The sequence below is a fragment of the Echeneis naucrates genome, chromosome 11, assembly GCF_900963305.1.
Source record: "Echeneis naucrates chromosome 11, fEcheNa1.1, whole genome shotgun sequence".
NCBI lineage: Eukaryota > Metazoa > Chordata > Actinopteri > Carangiformes > Echeneidae > Echeneis > Echeneis naucrates.
This window is the reverse complement of record NC_042521.1, coordinates 13,324,842-13,342,997: the sequence shown is the minus strand read 5'-3', so window position 1 is coordinate 13,342,997 and position 18,156 is coordinate 13,324,842. Positions and strand designations below refer to the sequence as shown.

General features: G+C 41.6%; 1 protein-coding gene across 1 annotated transcript in view; it reads left to right on the top strand.

Moving 5' to 3' along the window:
• The window catches only part of csmd2 (CUB and Sushi multiple domains 2), a 200,744-nt gene that overhangs the window by 167,385 nt on the left and 15,203 nt on the right, over nucleotides 1–18,156 (top strand). The window contains exons 48-58 of the mRNA XM_029514850.1: nucleotides 4,477–4,665; nucleotides 5,518–5,664; nucleotides 7,853–8,041; nucleotides 9,007–9,192; nucleotides 9,360–9,554; nucleotides 9,875–10,048; nucleotides 10,139–10,312; nucleotides 10,841–11,014; nucleotides 14,331–14,519; nucleotides 14,807–14,980; nucleotides 15,613–15,795. Of these exons, the coding sequence (XP_029370710.1) occupies nucleotides 4,477–4,665; nucleotides 5,518–5,664; nucleotides 7,853–8,041; nucleotides 9,007–9,192; nucleotides 9,360–9,554; nucleotides 9,875–10,048; nucleotides 10,139–10,312; nucleotides 10,841–11,014; nucleotides 14,331–14,519; nucleotides 14,807–14,980; nucleotides 15,613–15,795 (1,974 nt within the window). The remainder of the gene's footprint in view (nucleotides 1–4,476; nucleotides 4,666–5,517; nucleotides 5,665–7,852; nucleotides 8,042–9,006; nucleotides 9,193–9,359; nucleotides 9,555–9,874; nucleotides 10,049–10,138; nucleotides 10,313–10,840; nucleotides 11,015–14,330; nucleotides 14,520–14,806; nucleotides 14,981–15,612; nucleotides 15,796–18,156) is intronic.

Genomic DNA, 18,156 nt, shown 5'->3' with positions numbered 1-18,156 from the left:
CCCTGTTAATTGTTCCCCATATGCTGAAAGGCACAATATACTGGAGAAGAACAGTTCCAACAGACTTTATCTGCAAACCTGTCACTTTTCCCACACGGGGGGGGCTTCAGACAACAAAAGCTGAAGGATTCAGGAGCTGAGAGTGAGGAATAAACTGATGGTCGTGCAAAAGAAGGAACGAAGATTGGACAAGAGAGGAGGGTCAAAGACAAATTGATGGGTAGAAAGCATTTTCGGATTGCTGGGAAAAAGCAGGGTTGTGGGAAAAAAAAAATAATTCTACCCGGAAAAGATGGAAGGCAAAAGTCTAATTGAGTAGAAGGATGGCAACTAAGTGAGACTCAGACAGGAGTCCGGGAGAGAGACTGGGAGAGATTTAGTTGGGGGGGCTGAAGAGAGGACACATACAGCTCATTAAAATGCAGGGGACATGCTGGCTGCAGCTGCACCTATCAAATCACCACTTCTTGCTCTGACAAACGCAACCCTCTGTGCACATCTAGCATGTCCCTGAATCCACACACAGAGGCAGACATATATATGGAGTACAGACATAAATGCAGGTCAAGCATGCGTCAGGGTGACACAGCAGAGGATGTTGTAGTTGTGATGGTGTTCCAGAGAGCAGCCCCTGGAGCCTCCAGCCAGTTCTGCAGCATTGCTTTCCCCACAGCGCCAGTATCCTCTCTCATCCTCTGCATTCCCTCTGTCTTCACTCACTCACCGCTTCTCTCCCCCTTCGATGGCCCACTAGTGTCAGACTTCTCTTCTTACATAACACATGTACCCTTTATTCCCCATGTTCTTATTTATTTATTTTTTGTCTTCTCCAAGGCAGCTTCAAAACAATGCGCCTCATACGCTTGAGCACACAGGTGTCTATCAAAACCCAGATCTGTCTCCCAAAAGCTGACATATAGGCGGGGAGAGGGGGGGCCACAGCCATACAGATGTAATCAGGTACACACTCACATATTGTCTTTTCTTAAGCCAGGGAATAATTGGAGCAACTGCTGAATTGTATAGTACTTGATTTGCCATTTATTTGATTAAACAGGGTTGTATAATGTACCTATAGTCTTTGATCACATCTGCTTTCTGCTGAGACTAATGGCAGTTATAGTCATCACAGCCAACGTGTTGTTTGAATTCATTATTAAATCCCTATGACCCATGATGATCCAAAATCCCTCTTTATCCCCTAGACAGATTTCTGTTAAAAAATAACAAACAAAGAAAATAACACGCACAAACAAAAAATATATAATTACCCATCACATTAGTTCCCACGCTTTTATTTTGTCCCTAGATCTTTTTTTTTTTTGCCTTAGTCGCCTGCTATGAGTCCCACAAAATGGATTACAGATATCCCCTTTTTTATATCTTTGTCTTCCCTGACTTCTTAGAGTTGTTCATTCCTGATCCACGCTAATGCTCATGTTGTGGCCCATCCCCTTCAATCAGCTTGTTATCGCTTCTGAGCTTATGCTAATTAATACCAACGTGAGTAAAGGAAACTCGACAGCTATGCAGCAGTACAAGCTTGATATATAATGGTGTTATGCACGTGTGCTTCCATACAACATGCTGGAATGCACAAATGTGTGGGTATGGATGCAGATGTGTGTGCATCTGTGCTCATCTGCACTGAAGCCTTCTGCTTCTTTTCTTTTTTTCGCTGCACCAACGCTGTTGCGAACCATGAACACTTTATAGAAAAAAAAAAAAAGGATGTCTCGCAGATTGCCATTCCTCCTATTCGGTTTATTCCATTCCTCTTCTCATTAGAATGGATTTTTATTGAGTCCTATCAGCACTGATCTCACCTTGTGTGTTGAAACTGCTTTTTTTTCCCCAAGCTGTTGGGTTTGTCCCCTAATACCCTTTTGTTTACGGCCAAACAGAGTGATGCTTCATTTCAGAGTGGATTAGTTTAATAAGAAGCAGCCTATAGATAAGAGCCCTCTGTCTCTCTGCGTCAGTGCCACGACAAGCTGAAGGCAGTTTTGAAGAGACGCTGGAGCTCTCTGAAAGGTCACTGACAACACACAATTCATCTTTAGAGAAGTGATCGTTTAATGAATTCACTCTAAATTTTATATGCTACTTCCAGGCACAATCCGTTTCACTATTGGTGATGGATTTAAGCTTTTTGACTCACATCCATGGAGGTGCTTGAGGTTGTAAATGATTTCACAAAGTTGGTGAGTTTCTTTTTTGGAATGTAGAAACAGAGTAGATTACTGTCGTTTTTCTCGTAAAGTCGGAGGCCAGAAATACTTAATGGATTTTTAATTTCATCATCATATGCACTACATGTTAGCACAGACATACCTGTTTTATACTGCCAATTCTGCTTGACCTATGTAGCATAGTTCTCAGGCCTGAAACCTGTGAGAGATGACATGGAATGTCCTTTAATCGCTCAACCACCAGCACTGCCGCTTATAGACAGAATAGCAGTACTATTGCTGAATAACACGCACATTAACATATTAGTGTTTGATTTATTATTGTGGGTGAATTTTGATTAGGTTTCGCAATTAACGCCTTACAAATGAAAAGCAAAAAACCATGTGAGAAGTATTTAACAGGATCATATTTCTGATTAACATGCTTTCCTGTTACTGACATTGAACCTGACATCTGAGACTTCCTGAGGCAATGAACTCCACATAGTTAACACACCAAGCAAGGGAAAACAACTGCCATTTAGCCCATGCTGTCTCCTATGATCTTCAGTCTCCTTTGTCTTCCCCGACAAACACAAAGAAAACGTAGAGAAAGCCAACACACACACACACACACATGCATCAGGTAAAATAAATGAGCTCAGTGCATGCACACACACACATGCACATTTCTCCACAAAGTAGGTACTGCTAGAATGTGATGAATGAATGATCAATATTTCACCACCATAATGAAGGACTTGCAAGAGCCAAAGGCCTAGCTTACCTTGGGGTAGAAAATGCTTGGATATTCAAATTGTAGCGCAGAACACTGGCATTTTACATAAATTATTTTATTTTTTTTAATTTTCTGCCTCACTTGTTTGCCAAAAACACACACACACACACACAGACAGGTGTGACAAATGAAAGGAACAGCCAACTTAAAACATTGCATGTTTTTGGACCGTCTCACCAGGGAAAAAAGAAAGCCTGTCATGGACACACCAACTGACATTTCTCCAAAAGATATTCCCTCAGACAATGAGAGAATGCCGCATTATTGAGCAAAACAGAGCCACTGAATCCACTCAATGAGCAAGTCGAGCAGTCACCCATTTGTGGAAAATATAGAAAAGGTTGACTCAAGACCACATTACTTTTATTCACACGTCTATTGACCAGTGTCAGTAGACATGTCGATACATCACTACATGTGCTTTCATCTTTGCCATGAATTCTGTAAAAGAGCTGTTGTTTTAGCTGTGTGGTCCCTTTGGAGGCTGAAACTGGATTACACAAAGTGTGTTAATTATTTGGTAAATCCTCATTGTTTTAAATAGGCTGGACACAGTAATAGAACTTCTTTTAACATGGTGGCTGAAAGTTGATGAACTCCATAGACAGAAACCTTTAACCACCACCTTGAACTGGAAAATCTTCATTAAGATAGGTTTCTTTGCAGGACTGTTGGACTGGACTATTTTTTGGTAGCTTTAGCTAAGTTTACCAAACAGTGTACAGCAATGATTTCAAGTGAAGATCTTCTAAATACAGGCTCAAAATGTTGGATACAAAGCAATCACAAAGAAACAAGAGTAAATCTAGTCTAGAACAGTAAATCTGCTGATATTCCAAAGTTGTTCTCATCAGCTCTCAGTCCCATTAGGTAAGCAGCAAAAACAGTGGGAGCTTTCAAAAAGCTGCAGCATTTACACTGTGCCATTGTTGCAACACCTTTTATTTCGCCGCTTACTTTCTACTGTGTAGGCAAACATCTTTGGCAGATTATGAGGTTGGCATCGCAGCAAAAACACAACAGGCAGGAGAGCAGTGTAACATCTGATAATACAGAGTGAACAACTAGGAAAATGTTCGGAGCTGTTCCTCCAATACCAATGACAAGAGGGAGGGGAGTGGACGGATGTAGTCTGCCCAGACATGCCACAGGAATAGGGCTGCAAGGCAGATGTGAGCGTAAGCCACCAGTTAGCATCACATCTGTCATATACCGACTATGGACAAAGAGGACACAATGTGCTCATGGCAATTCAGAGATATTAGATGCTATATAAGCGATTTCCTGGGCTGACTTAGCACGGACAGCTTTGTTTCCTGAGACAGCATCAGGACCAGAATGACAATTAGCTTCACTATGTACTTTCAGTTGCCCTCTAACCACAATATGGGTCTAACCACTCTGGGTTTGAATGTAAATTAAACTCACTGAAACGTTTTTAAACAACATAGTTTGTGTGTGAATGTGTGTATAAATCTCTTGGCTCTCTTTTGTTTGTCTCAATAGTGACTTGCCCCATGAACGAGATACTGACAGCTTCCACAGGTGTCATCATGAGTCAGTCACCAGGAAACGGTTTCCCACATTTTGAGTCCTGCTCTTGGGTGGTCAAAGTCGAACCTGGCTACAACATTACCTTCACTATTGAGCACTTCCAGACCAGCCGCCAGTTCGATGAGCTTGAGATCTTTGATGGTGAGTTATTGTGTTTGCAGTGAAAGTTGGGCTATTTTATCTTCACTTTAAACAGGACAGTTTAAATGAACATTCAGTTTTTTGTTTTGTCTTTATTTGTTTGTTTGTTTTTTTTACATCACTGGCCTGGATGATGCACAGTACATATACTGATCAATAGCCTATTGGCCATCGACTCCCCTTGCACTCTCCCACTCCCTGTTCAAGGACCTGTTTTCACCGATATTTGTAGTCCACTTACAGTCCAAAATGGCTGGACAGCTGGATTTACCGTCCCTAACAAGGCATCTACTAACAGAAAACTGCGCACAGGCTCCCTTTCATGGTGACAGAACATATACATCTGCATTGTACATTTGCATGGGATTAGAGGCACAGTCAGCACCTCTGCAGGCTGTGTTGAGAAAATGGCGTCCTATACACTTGCAGATTAGTGCTTTTTATCTTCTATTGGAAGGGAACAGCTATTTGCTAACCTTGGGGCTGTTGAGCCAATTATGTAAGGAAATCTCTTTTTTTCTCCACAACTAAAAGCTCAGCAAATTTAGATTTTACCATAAATGTAGCAAAATACATAATCATTTACATGCATACCTTAATTCAGAATAAATTCATTTATATCGAGTAGCCACCCTTTTGTGTTAAAGATGTACGAATTAGGAATCTTCTAGAAATCTTTAGTATCTGTTCCATCTTTACTTACAAGGAATATAATACATAACTTATTTTAAAGATGTACATGTTTGGGGGAAATAAAATGACCAAATCCTTGCTCTGAATTTTTAGGCAATGACTTTGACTTTTAAGGCTAGATTCTTTCTAATTAAAATTTTCCTCCATATATTTCTCCAGGCCCGTCCAGACAGAGCCCTCTCCTCATTACCCTCAGTGGTAACTATTCCAGTCCGCTGAGCATCTCAAGCTCCAGTAACAAAGTCTACCTGCATTGGTCCTTTGATCACACTACTAGCCACAAGGGCTTTCGTATACGCTACTCAGGTGAGTAAGGACAGAGATGTACAAGAATTAGAAAAACATGATTTTGTACTTGGTATATATTTCACTGTGTTTCTTTTCAACACTGTGCCGAGGTGTCTTTGTTTTATTATATTGACGAGACCCGACATTTGCACTGCCAACTGCGGCTGAAACAGCTAGAAATATGACCTATCTCCATGGCAACCAAAACGGAGGCGGCAGGCTTCTGTGTGTACGCCTTGCTGTGCTGGAAATTAATAAATGTGTTTCAGAAATTGATTATTATTCCTCTGTTTTTGACCTACTCCCATGAAACCTGCATGCCTGACTCTGAATTATGACAGTGTAAATATTTAAAAGGCTCCCTCCATTCCATATCAACACTGCTCAGGCAGATTGACTAATCGTCTTTCTCCTCCCCTCCGTGGAGAGCTTCACCTCCTGCCCGGATGTTGTTTTGTTGTTTCTGTCTTTTTTTTTTTTTTTTGGTCTTGCTTGTACTTTTCCTCTTCTTATCCATGATGGATTTTGCTATGATAGGCTAAGTGACAGACGGGCAAAGTGATGGCTGAGAACCCACAAGTTGCCACGGTCAGTGAGGAGTTGCCTTCTGTAGGGAGGAGCTGCAAAAAACAGATGGCATAGACAGATTCATTGTATTCAGCTGCGTCCCTCATCAATCCATCTTTTTTCTCTATGGGTCAGTCTTCCATCACCAACTTGCAGACATCTCCTCCATGACCCGTTATCTCAGCTTTTCTAGTATCTCTCCATACGTGGCTTATGTACCTTTTCTTCTCATTCTTGATTTTGACATGAGACAATTCGCCTGACTCTGTCACTATCTTCCCAACTATCTCTTTATGCTGATATGTTTCATCCTTCGTCTACATCAACCATTCCGCCCCCCACCCCCATCTCTCTATCTATTCCAATCCAATCACCTGCCCCATGTATATCTGATTCCTCTGCGGCGTGGGGCTGATTGCAATGAGACAAACTGTGTACTATAAGAGGCTGAAGGAGGGAGTTAGTGAGAAACACAGGGAGAGAAGCAAATGAGTTTGACACAGATAGTGGCAAAGAATTGAACTCAAGGGTGGCTCAGGAGCCGCCAGTCACAGTGACTGGCAGGAGGCTCAGAAACACAGCTCTCTGGGGGTATAAAATATCAATTGGTTGAAATATTGGGTTGATTCTTTTCCTTGCACATATAGCCATAAATTGGCACAGCAACTCATCCTTTGATTATTTCACGGATGACAAACTAATGACACTTCCCAAAATTACCAAAGTAGATCCTTTTGTAGATGTTTTCATTGACAAAAAATTCTAATGTCTATCTTTATGAACCCCTGTGTCAAATCCACATGAATTTTTTTTCCTCAAACATCTCTTCAATACAACAAAATAGTCTGTCAGCTCACTGAAAAGTCTCGCCTTCTCACTCACTGGATCAAGTTATGTGAGGCAGAAACATCTTATGAATGCTTGAATACATATTGCACCACTGACATGGCTTTAGGGTTTTATGCTTTAGGGGAGTTTTATCTGATAGCCTGCGTAGTGCTCAAAATCCCCACTAACTTAAAAGAGGGCATTTTCATTGCCACATGTGAGTGGTTTGAGCTGGAATTACCATTTTTATAGAAATGTAATGTGGTCATAGTGATTAAGTGTAATGGATGATACGCCTCTTTTTTTTTTTTTTTCTTCTGTACCCATGGTCCACTTCAATCCTAATCACTTCCTGAAATGAGCAGCGTTTTCTGTCACGTAGTCGTGTACTTTTACTTCACATTATTTTTTAAATGCCCTTAATCTGCATTCTTTTACTGAAACTCATCCTCTCCTGCAGGTGCTATGCCATATTACTGAGAGACCTGCAAAATGCAATGTATTGCAGATCTGGTGCCACAATTTGGAAGGATGAAACATTAATGCAGCCACCAATTTAGCCAAGAAACAAAAACAGATACTTTGTTCCTGATATTATATATATCCATCACATTTATGATCTTATGCTGCTGCTAACAAACTTGCCTTTAATCAGTTGTCCTCAGTTTGCAGTTTTTTCTTCACTTCTTGAACAAATAGCATCGTTTTGCTCCGTTATTGCATTTTTATGCTTGTTGCACTTCATTTCATTGGTATATATAGATCTATTTATATACTTAGCTTTTACTTTATTTTATTTTTTTCCCCACAGCGGCTTACTGCAGCCCACCCAACAATCCTGTGAATGGCACTGTGCACAGTCTTACGGGCACTAAGTTGGGCAGCACCCTGCGTTTCAGCTGTGACCAGGGATTCCGACTTATCGGCCAGAGCAGCGCCACCTGCACCCGAACTGCGATCGGGATCTACCAGTGGAACGCACCAGTGCCACTTTGCCAAGGTGAAGGTCCTATTATTACAGCAGGTCATGAGATAGAGATGAGGATCAAAGGATTGTGAACTGTGTCGTCTGTGTATTAATTCAAGTGGTAAGAGTGGGAAATGATGCATGAAACTGTACAAAGAAAACCAGGTTTTATTGCTGAAAACCTAACTTGCATGCTCAAGAAATTTTTGTAATAAATGTTTTGAAAGTTCACTCAATGAGATATATTTCATTGAAGTGTGACCGAATCCATTTTCTTGGGATCAAAGTGTGATTTAATTTCTGGGAGTATGCTCCAGCCTGAGGCAGGCTTCAAGGAACCCTGCTACACCATTCCTCGAGAATGTTTTAAAGATATCACTGCATCATATTAATGGTGTGTGGTTTACCTGAGCTGAATAGCTTAACATGTTGGCCATGGATCTTAGTCATAGTCGTCTTCTTGTCACTGTGCTCAAATTTTGGAAATGATTAGTGATAGAATCAACAGCGGCAATATAGACGCAGTTTAAAAGTTAGAAGCAAATATGCATTGTATAAACACATTAAAATCTAGCATTTCTAGTTTCCAGCCTATATTAACAGAATAAGCTGAAGGTAAAAACTGAGAGCAGCAGGTTAGCTATTCAGAGTCAGTGTGTTCAGCACCAGGTGGAATCTCAGTATGAATTGCATGTGTTCCCACTAGACTTGATTGTTTACTACTGTGCAGATGGTTGCCCAAGCTAATGTTTACCGCACATCAATGCTGGCTCTGTGATTGCGTTTAAACAGGAAGCCTGTGTGAGTGCGGCACTCTGCATAGGAAGATGGTTTTTAAAATACACTTAACTGCCTGTGCTTTCATTCCACTTACCAGATATAGTTTACTTTTTTCTTTTTGTTGTTTTATTAATGCCTCAGGGGCCTGCAAAGTGTCTTTTTTTTTTCTTTATCTTCCTGATGCATTATCTTTTTAAAAAAAAAAAAAATCCTTTCAGTCATGTCCTGTGGAATGCCAGTACCTCCGGTAAATGGCAGCATTGTTGGCCAAGACTTCTCTCTTGGAGCCAGAGCAACCTACCAGTGTAATCCCGGATTCCGTCTTGCTGGGCCTATCACCACCTCAGTGATCTGTCAAGAGTTTGGGAGGTGGAGCCCTATTGAGGCCCAACCAAGATGTATTCGTGAGTATTTTATTTTTATTTTTTTATTCCTTTGTTGTCTTGCAGTATTATTTGTATTATTGCAAACCTAAACATCCAAACTGTGTTGGAGAAATTTTAAGTTTGAGGGACATGTTGTGTGCGCACAATATAAATGAATAATGTTGGTTTGATCTTTTATCCTGCAGCTGTGAGCTGTCCTGACATTGGTCACTCTGCTGTGGAGCATGGCAGATGGAGACTAATCTATGGAACTCAAAACCAATATGATGCTATTATGATGTTGATATGTGACCCAGGATATTACTACAGAGGTCAAAGGGTAATTCGTTGCCAAGCCAACAGCACCTGGAACTACCCAGATCCACGCCCGGTCTGCGAGAGTATGTTAAAACCACACATCTCATCTTCTAATTTTCTTTGTGTTGTTTGAGTTAACTGCCTCATTTGCACTTAAGTACCAGAAAACTGTATGCCAGAAAAGTAACGTTCCAGGGTTGGAAAATAATCTGATCCAAATTCATTTTATTTCCACTGTGATATTAAGAAAATATTATAAACTAAACCAGCACAGATCTTCTTACCAAAACATGCTGAATGAAAAGCAAACAACAAAATCTCCCAAACAAAGCAAATTAAGTTTCCTCATTTTATTTTTACCTTTTGGGAATCCACTAATATGATTTGATTTTTTTTATTTCAGTTATTTCCTGTGGGGACCTTGGGACTCCACCGAATGGCAATAAGATTGGAACGTTGACTGTGTATGGAGCCACTGCCATTTTCTCCTGCAACACAGGCTATACCCTGGTGGGCTCCCGGGTACGGGAGTGCATGTCCAATGGGCTTTGGAGTGGATCACAGGTCCAGTGTCTTGGTGAGAACTTAAGCACCAAAGATGAACACTTCCTTAAGTTCAAAACGCCTATGTCTGACCTTCCCTCTTTCCTTCACCACTCATCCACAGCTGGCCATTGTGGTACACCAGAGCCCATAGTGAATGGACAGATCATTGGCGAGAACTACAACTATCGAGGTAGCGTTGTATATCAGTGCAACCCGGGATTTCGTCTCATAGGGGTGTCGGTGCGAATCTGTGAGCAAGACCATCGCTGGTCTGGACGCACTCCTGTTTGTGTTCGTAAGTGCCCTGGAAACGTTTCATGAAGCTTGTTTATAGGTAAAGCCATAGAAAGTACACATGGGGCTTGGCTTTTTATTGATTTTTTTTTTTTTTTTGCGCAGTTCAATAGTGTTGCACATTAGCAATTTTTAATAAGTAAAGACAGATATTATCGAGGCATACTCTAGTCTGGCTAGTTTAAGACCACCATCAATTGGTGTGTGAATTAGTGTGATTAGACTGTAGCCATCTGGTACTGATCACCACTTTTCGATACAAGCTCCTGCATCAGATAAGCTATAAAAGTCTCTGTTGCCTCACAGATCATTTCATTATTCTGAAGTAATGTAAATGCAATGTTATATTTTACTGGAGATAAGTAGTGCAAATAGGTGCATTCAGCCAGTGCAGGTGCAGTAAAGCCCATGGCTTTGGAGTTAGGATCTGGCCTTGTATATTCAGGTGATTGATATTAATCATTAAGAATTCATTACACTACTCAGCAAGGGTGTTATCCTAACCCCCCCCCTTTTTGGACTTTCCCAGCCATAACATGCGGGCACCCTGGCAACCCTACCTTCGGTACAACCCAGGGAAACCAGTTCAACCTAAATGATGTTGTGCGTTTTGTCTGCAATACTGGATACGTTCTGCAGGGGGCTGTAAAATCTACCTGCCAGGCCAACGGGCAGTGGAGCAACGCCCTCCCCAGGTGTAAAAGTAAGTTTTGTGGACTGTAGAAAGCCAAAACTATGAATTAGTGCATGTCTTATTCTACCCAAGCTCATAGCTACAGAATGAGAGGATAAACAACAGGAACCAAGGCTGACATAATATAAAATGTATGCCTGGTCCTGTTGGCAATGAGATGACTTTCCACTGCGCTCAAGAGGGAATGATGTGGTTTATCAACAAAACTTAAGAAGCAATTCCAGAAAATAGAAGTTGTGCATTCGTGTGAGAGAGAAAATGACGAATAAGAGAGATCAACTAATTGAAATAAAACACCCTGCCCACATAATCTTAAACTCTGTGGATCCATCTATTTTACTATTTTATTTTGTGAGTAGAAGATGTTTATTTATATATATATATATATATATACACACAGAACAGTTATGTAATAAATTTATAGGCAAAGCAGAGCAGCTATCGGTATTTATTACTATCATGATGTGTGAATCATTGACAGAGGCTTCGTTGATACCTAGTGTTGGGAGTGAAGGGATTTTCAGAAAGTGTGCTCATTTCTTTGTGCTCCCCAGTGGGAGTCTAGTTCTCTTTGTATTACTGTCCATTCGTGTGGGTAGATATTCATTTACCTGTTTTATTGCAGAAGGTCACATCTTCTGTGACCACAAACGACCCCAATCACTGAGACAGCAGAAATAAAGTACAGCAGGACACATTGGGAGAGAAATGACACACATTAGGGGAAATTGAAATGAAGAACCAAAGAAAAGCCTGGATTATTTAATTACCATGGTCTCGTCCATGCAGTCCGTGGAGGTTCTGGATAATATTTACACGTGATTTCCCCTCAGCTTTAGCTTCCTCTTTTGCACCTGAAGACTCAACTGACTGTCAGACAAACAAACTTGGTTAATAACCATGCAGAGGTGGCCAGAAACAATCACAGGATCTTTGAGTTTGTGTGAAAGACCACAGGCTTTGGAGACCAGCATTCTGGCTTTTGCTCAGAATAAGAAATGCCCTGTTCTGTTTTGAAAGAGCAAAGCAAGGACTTCTAATTTGCCAGTGTTTTTGTGACAAGCGTTGTATCTCAGTAGTCACGTCTGTCTCTAACTCCCCACTAACTGAGGGCTTTGTGACAGGCACAGAAAGCGGCTGCTTGCAAGGTCAGGCCCTGAATTTGACAAGGAGGTGACAGAAGCAGTGGCGGATTGACTTATGAGTTTGTTTTAAATGAGGAGAAAAAAGATGTGGCCCATTTTTTTTTAGACATTTATGAAGGGATGAGGAGGTTAAAAGTCTCAGAGGAATATTTTTTGGTTTTTAGAAAAAAAGAGAGAAGTACATTTGGCTGCCGCATCCATAAGCAAGTGAGAACCTCTCCCAGACATATGCCTTAAATCTCTCCGCTCTGCTGGTGACATCATATTAGCATTGGCCTTGTTTCCATGCAGATGCTGACTCTGAGATGCATTTTGCAGGAGACTTTGTGTGCCTCTCTCTGTGCAAGTGTGTGTCTGGGTGTGGGCATCTGGTTTGATGGCACATTATCCTCACTGTTGATGTGGAGACATAAGTAGCTTAGAGAACTTATCGTCAATCAGATTTATCACCTTAATTACAGCTTGTGAGACATATTTGGTGAATTGCGCATTCCTGCCTGCCAGTTCCTCCCCAGAGTGGAAAACTTTACGTGCTTTGACATCCGCTTCATCCATCTCACCTTGACCTCAACCAGCTTAACCATTAGCCTTTCTGTTAGAGTTAGTGGGAAAAGGAAGTGACTAGATAGAGGAAGAGAAAAGAGGTGACGGTGGGGCAGGATTCAGTCAGACAAAGGTAACGATTTCTATGTTTCAGATTTAAACTGCAAGAGTCTATAGGCTCCATCAGTAATATTGTGGGAAGGAGTGCACCAACACCCCAGCCACTCTCCCATCACTCTCTAATCACCACCAATTTCAGTCACAGGGAAAGAAGCACAACACCACCTTTCTTGGATGGCTAGTGTGTGTTTATTTGCCTTTCAGCTATAAAAGGCAAGAGACACAGGACTGGAAAAAAAAAACCACCCTCTTGACACACCATTTACAGGGCTGTTGTTTGGCAGGAAGCCAAGAGGAGGAGAGGGTGACTGGGGTCCCCACACCTGAGTGGAACAAAGATGAATTACCTCAGCCCCTCTTTCCTTCTCCCTTTTATTCTTCTTTTCCTTTCATCCCCTTGCTTCCGCTCTCCCTGCACGCTGGGCCACACACAAAAATTTACCAGGAGGTCAGTCGTTCTCGATGACTGTTGGATCGGTTTCGAGCCCGTGCTACCCGAGCACATTTATTCAAAGCTGAATTCCAGGCTTGGAAAGTCTCATGCTGAAGCAGCTCCACTGCTCCAAGTACGCTTTGTGGCATTATTATGCAGTAAGTTGTAAACGATGGTCCCATAGGTCAGCTCTGGACTGGAAGGAATGCATTATAATAGGTATTTGGGGGGGGTGATGTAGCTGTGCTGGCTTGTTAAGGAGTATGGAATAAGAGAGCTTTTAGGCACATTAGCATACAAAGGGTTCATTTTGGCTGTGGCGAAGGCACACTCATAGGGGCAAGACTGGCAAAGTGAATTGGGGCATAATGGCTGTGTGGGCACACCCTAGCAGAGTTTTAAGAGCCAATAGGGTTGTGAATTGCAGGAAAGAACAGTGTAGAACAGCAACTCTCTTCACTGTAGTCTGACTTTGTTAAAGCAATGTAGAGATTTGGTGAGCGTCTTGTATCCGAGACACTCAAGATGGATTGCTGCTAGTAGAAGTCATAGACTGACATTCTGTCATGAATTTTAATATCTTCTGCGCCATCAGGGTCTCTTCCTCTCCAACTCTGTAACACATCCCCCTCGCTGTCCCTCGCTCCTCACTCATCCCTCATTTTCATCTTCCCGAACTCTCTCCATCTGGTGTTAAAGTGACATGGTGCCTCTTCTCCTGTGAGCTCTCCATCCATCACCATCTCTGCACCACTGCGGCCAGCAGGAGACTGGCTCTAATGGAGCAAATGTTTATTTCCGGACTCTGCCTCCTACTTCATTTAGAATGGGGTGGATGAATGGATGCTGGAAGAGTGGAAGTTGAAGGAGAGAAAATTAATGGGCAGTAAATGCGAAAGGAAAAAAAATATGAAATGGCTATCATGGTTTGAAGGAAAGCCTAAGATTAAACCTTTTCAAAATAACATTGAAATAATAACAATAACAGTTAGGGCAAGCCTAACAGTTAGATTGTACCTGAAATACTTTTTTCTCTCTGTCTCCTTCACTGCACATCACCTCCACCTTGCTTTGCTTTCCTCAGTTGTAAACTGTACAGAGCCAGGCCATGTGGAGAACAGCATCAGGCAGGTACTCCCCAGTGGGCCCCATCGTTACAGCTTCCAGACCACTATGTCATACCGCTGTAACCCAGGATACTACCTGCTGGGCACCAGCTCCATCTCCTGTCAGGGGGACGGCACCTGGGACCGCTCCCTGCCCAAGTGCCTGCGTAAGTATTTCAGAGGTAAAACTGCATAAATAGCCCAAGAAACTGTCCCCTCATGCTCAAACCTCCCACGCAAAGAAACATTTTAAGAACTTTACATAGGCTTCTGTTGATCTACAGACATGACTACCCATTAATATTTCCCAAAATAAACACAAATCCAATTATCTCAACATTAGGGCTATCTAAACAATATGTAGTGTATTTATCAGTGGTCTTCACTACTGGCCTAAAACATTTCCATTTCTTTATATCACTTTTTCTTTCATTTCTCTGCTCTGATGGGACAGTGGTGCTGTGTGATCGCCCCAACATGCCACCTTACGCCCAGATCTCAGGGGACCGTCGGACAGTCGGCTCAGTCATCCGGTACAGCTGCATTGGCCAGCGCACCATCATCGGCAACACAACACGAATGTGCCAGCTTGATGGCCAGTGGAGCGGCTCCCCACCACACTGTTCCGGTACAACAGCTACACTCAGATTGACCAACTGAGAGCTTGGATCTATGAAGCCAAAAATAACCCATTCTATGAAGCAGGGTGAAATAAGAACACCAAACAGTATCAGATGGTTATTAAATCGAGCTATAGGCATGGCCCTCTTCTCCACTTTCTGTGTTAATTACTAACGTAATCAATTAATTAATTCACCAACCAATCACACAGAATTATAATGCTAGGGCAACAAACAAAGAGTTTGGGCAACACTGTTAGCAGGTAATGGGTCCCGTGAACATAGGGGACCAGAGATGGAGCTTCCTGTCCACAAACCTCAGGGGCAAAAAAAAGTGTCCTACATAAAAAAGTTTTAATCTGCTCATATTAGAAAGAGGAAGAAACGGGGATTCCCACACCTCCGCTGGCTTATGAAACAATATTCAATACAATACAAGGCTTTGGCCCACATAATTTCTTTCCCCTTGCAGTGATTTGCTTTACCTTAAGGTGCATGTGGATCTATGATGCATATGTGAAAGGCCAGACATGTGAACGCATATCAACAAATACTTTCTAATGTGTTTTCTGCTAAATTAGTCACATTTACAAATCAAGCATGAAACATGAGTATGCCATTCTTCTTCTCTTCTCCCCAGGAGACTCTTTCGGGCTGTGTGGAGATCCAGGCATCCCTGTGCATGGTATCCGACTAGGAGAAGAGTTTTCAGTGGGCAGTATTGTCCGCTTTAGTTGTGAGCCCGGTTATATGCTGAGGGGTTCACCAGAGAGAACCTGTCTAGCTAATGGGACCTGGCTTGGAACGCAACCTGAGTGTCATGGTAATGAATGCATAAACAGTGTGCATTTTCTTTCTTTTCTCAATGCACAGATTCAGAGATACTGGTGGTGGATCCCATTTCTAAAGAAGAAAACCTACAAGAAACAAGAAAACCTATGTGCGCTATGTATAGTGCACTATGTATAGTGCACATAAATAGGTCAGCATTTAGAGGAAAGTTTTTGCTTTCCTGGAATTCTGGTTTGAGGAGGGTAAATGTTGGTTTTGGCCATTTGTCTTGCAGCCTCAATAATACAGAAATGCTGGAAGGGTCATCTACACCAGCTTCAGGTCCATGAAAACGCTAACATTTCCTGTGAGATAATGCAGCAAATAGGAATTTTGCCTTAGTAATTTGGTGTTTGTATAACTCACACAATCACCAGTGCTCAAACTTAGAGGCAAATTAAAAGTATTTGCAAGTTTGTATTTGTACTCCACAAAGCCTGCTATTTATTAGCAATTCTGTTTTAGACTAAATCACAAGGTTGCCCCCCTGCCCCCAAAGTGAAAAAGCGTATAAATGCTGGAGCCTTGAGAGGTGATGAGAGGCTTAGATCAATGGACAGATTGAAGAGGCAAAAATCTTTTTGTGGATGAAGAGCTAGAGCTTCAATGTGAAACTTGCAACTGTTTAGGTTATTGGTGAAACCTGTGTGTTTATAGTGTATTGGAAACCAAAGAAAAGCGTGGAGTGAAAAAAGATGCTCCTTTGCATTGAAATCAATCAGTTCAATCAATCAGGAAATCAGATCAAGTTGCCTTCCTGTATGTACATTGGAAGTACTGTGGACATGTCCAACTTGAGCCCCCCCCCAGCAGCAGATCCAGATGACTTCAGCAAGGTTGCATATCCTATTTACTGCAAATTCCTCCTTCCTCCTCATGAGGAGCTGGAGGATATCAGAGGGGAAAATCAGGTTTGGGCTGCTGACCATTAATGAGTGAACACATCTGTGTTGCGTGTACATCCGTGTGAAACAGAGCAGTTTGGGAGTTATGAAGTGACCCTTTAATACGCTATAGGCATGCAAGACAACTTTATTTCATTTCCTTCTTTTGACTAACACAATTCTTTCAAGTGCATTGCTTTACTTCACTTGCTTTTTTATTTTCCCAGTTTAATTACTCAGCATTGCATTAGGTTTGCAAACCTTTGTGTGAAAAGACTGTATTGTCAGAGGTAATAGACACCCAAGTCTTTTCTTTGATTAGAGTTAATTTTGGCCTTAATGAATGTAATGTGGGAACTTTACTAATAAGTATTTATATTTCCTCGTCTCTGCATTTTCATGTCTTTTGAGAGCTGATCTCAAATCCCAGCACTGAAATGCACATTTTGTGCTTTTCTTTTTTTTTTTTACTCAGATTCTGGTTAATATTGTAGTCACAGCCACTGATTGTGTAATTAGGTCCAGCCTTCTCAAATTGAATGAAAGGCACGCCGTAAATGTGTGTTTGCAAAAAAAAAAAAAAGGGAAAACAATGATTAGACAAGAGCCAGTTGGGGACGCAACAAACCTAATTTTAAAATCCATGCCTCCTGCGTAACGCTGCATTCATTCTGCCTCTAACCCCCAAAAAAGCTGACCCTGTAAATATGTCGTGTGAGACCGATTGAGTTGGCGCTACACTACCCATTATTATTGCTGAGACAGGACAAAGACTTTACAAACAATGTAAGAACTAGACTGCAATTCTTCTTTTTCTGCTGTCAAATAACTTGCATGCAGCAAGAAAAATAGGAGATAGAGGATGGTGAGGTCTAACTTACAAGGTGAGTGTTTGAATTCGGTCTGATTTACGTTGTAATCAAGTCAATTACCATCAAAGGTATTTTTTCCATATCCTTTGAGCTGCTCTAGATATTCAGCATTTTTGTTTGTTGCCTGTCAGTCATCTTTCATTTCCTTTCACATTGGGTCAAGATAAATTATATGAATGTCAGTTTAAGGTATTTCCAATGTTTTTTAATCATCACCTACAAACAGTAAGACAATAAAACCATCCGTAAACCTAGATGTAGATTTATACCTTCAAGCTGGCAGGTTCTCAAGTAGTATCCAACAGTCAATTCTTCCCTGTGATTTTTTTTTTTTTCCCCCTTTATTCCTAATGAACACACTTGCCTTTACACTCCTCATTGCTGTAAACAGTGTGATATTTCCAGAATCTTTATCCTGTTTCTCAGAATGTTTTTCTGCGTGCTGTTTACACTCCCTGCACAAACTTACTGATACACATAACCTCCTCCTCTCACACCATCGCCACCTCTCCCCCTCACCATGCTCAAACTCCTTTCCCTTTCTCATGTGTGGTATGCCTGCTGGCGGAGGTTGCCCACCTGCTCTCAGTTGGCACA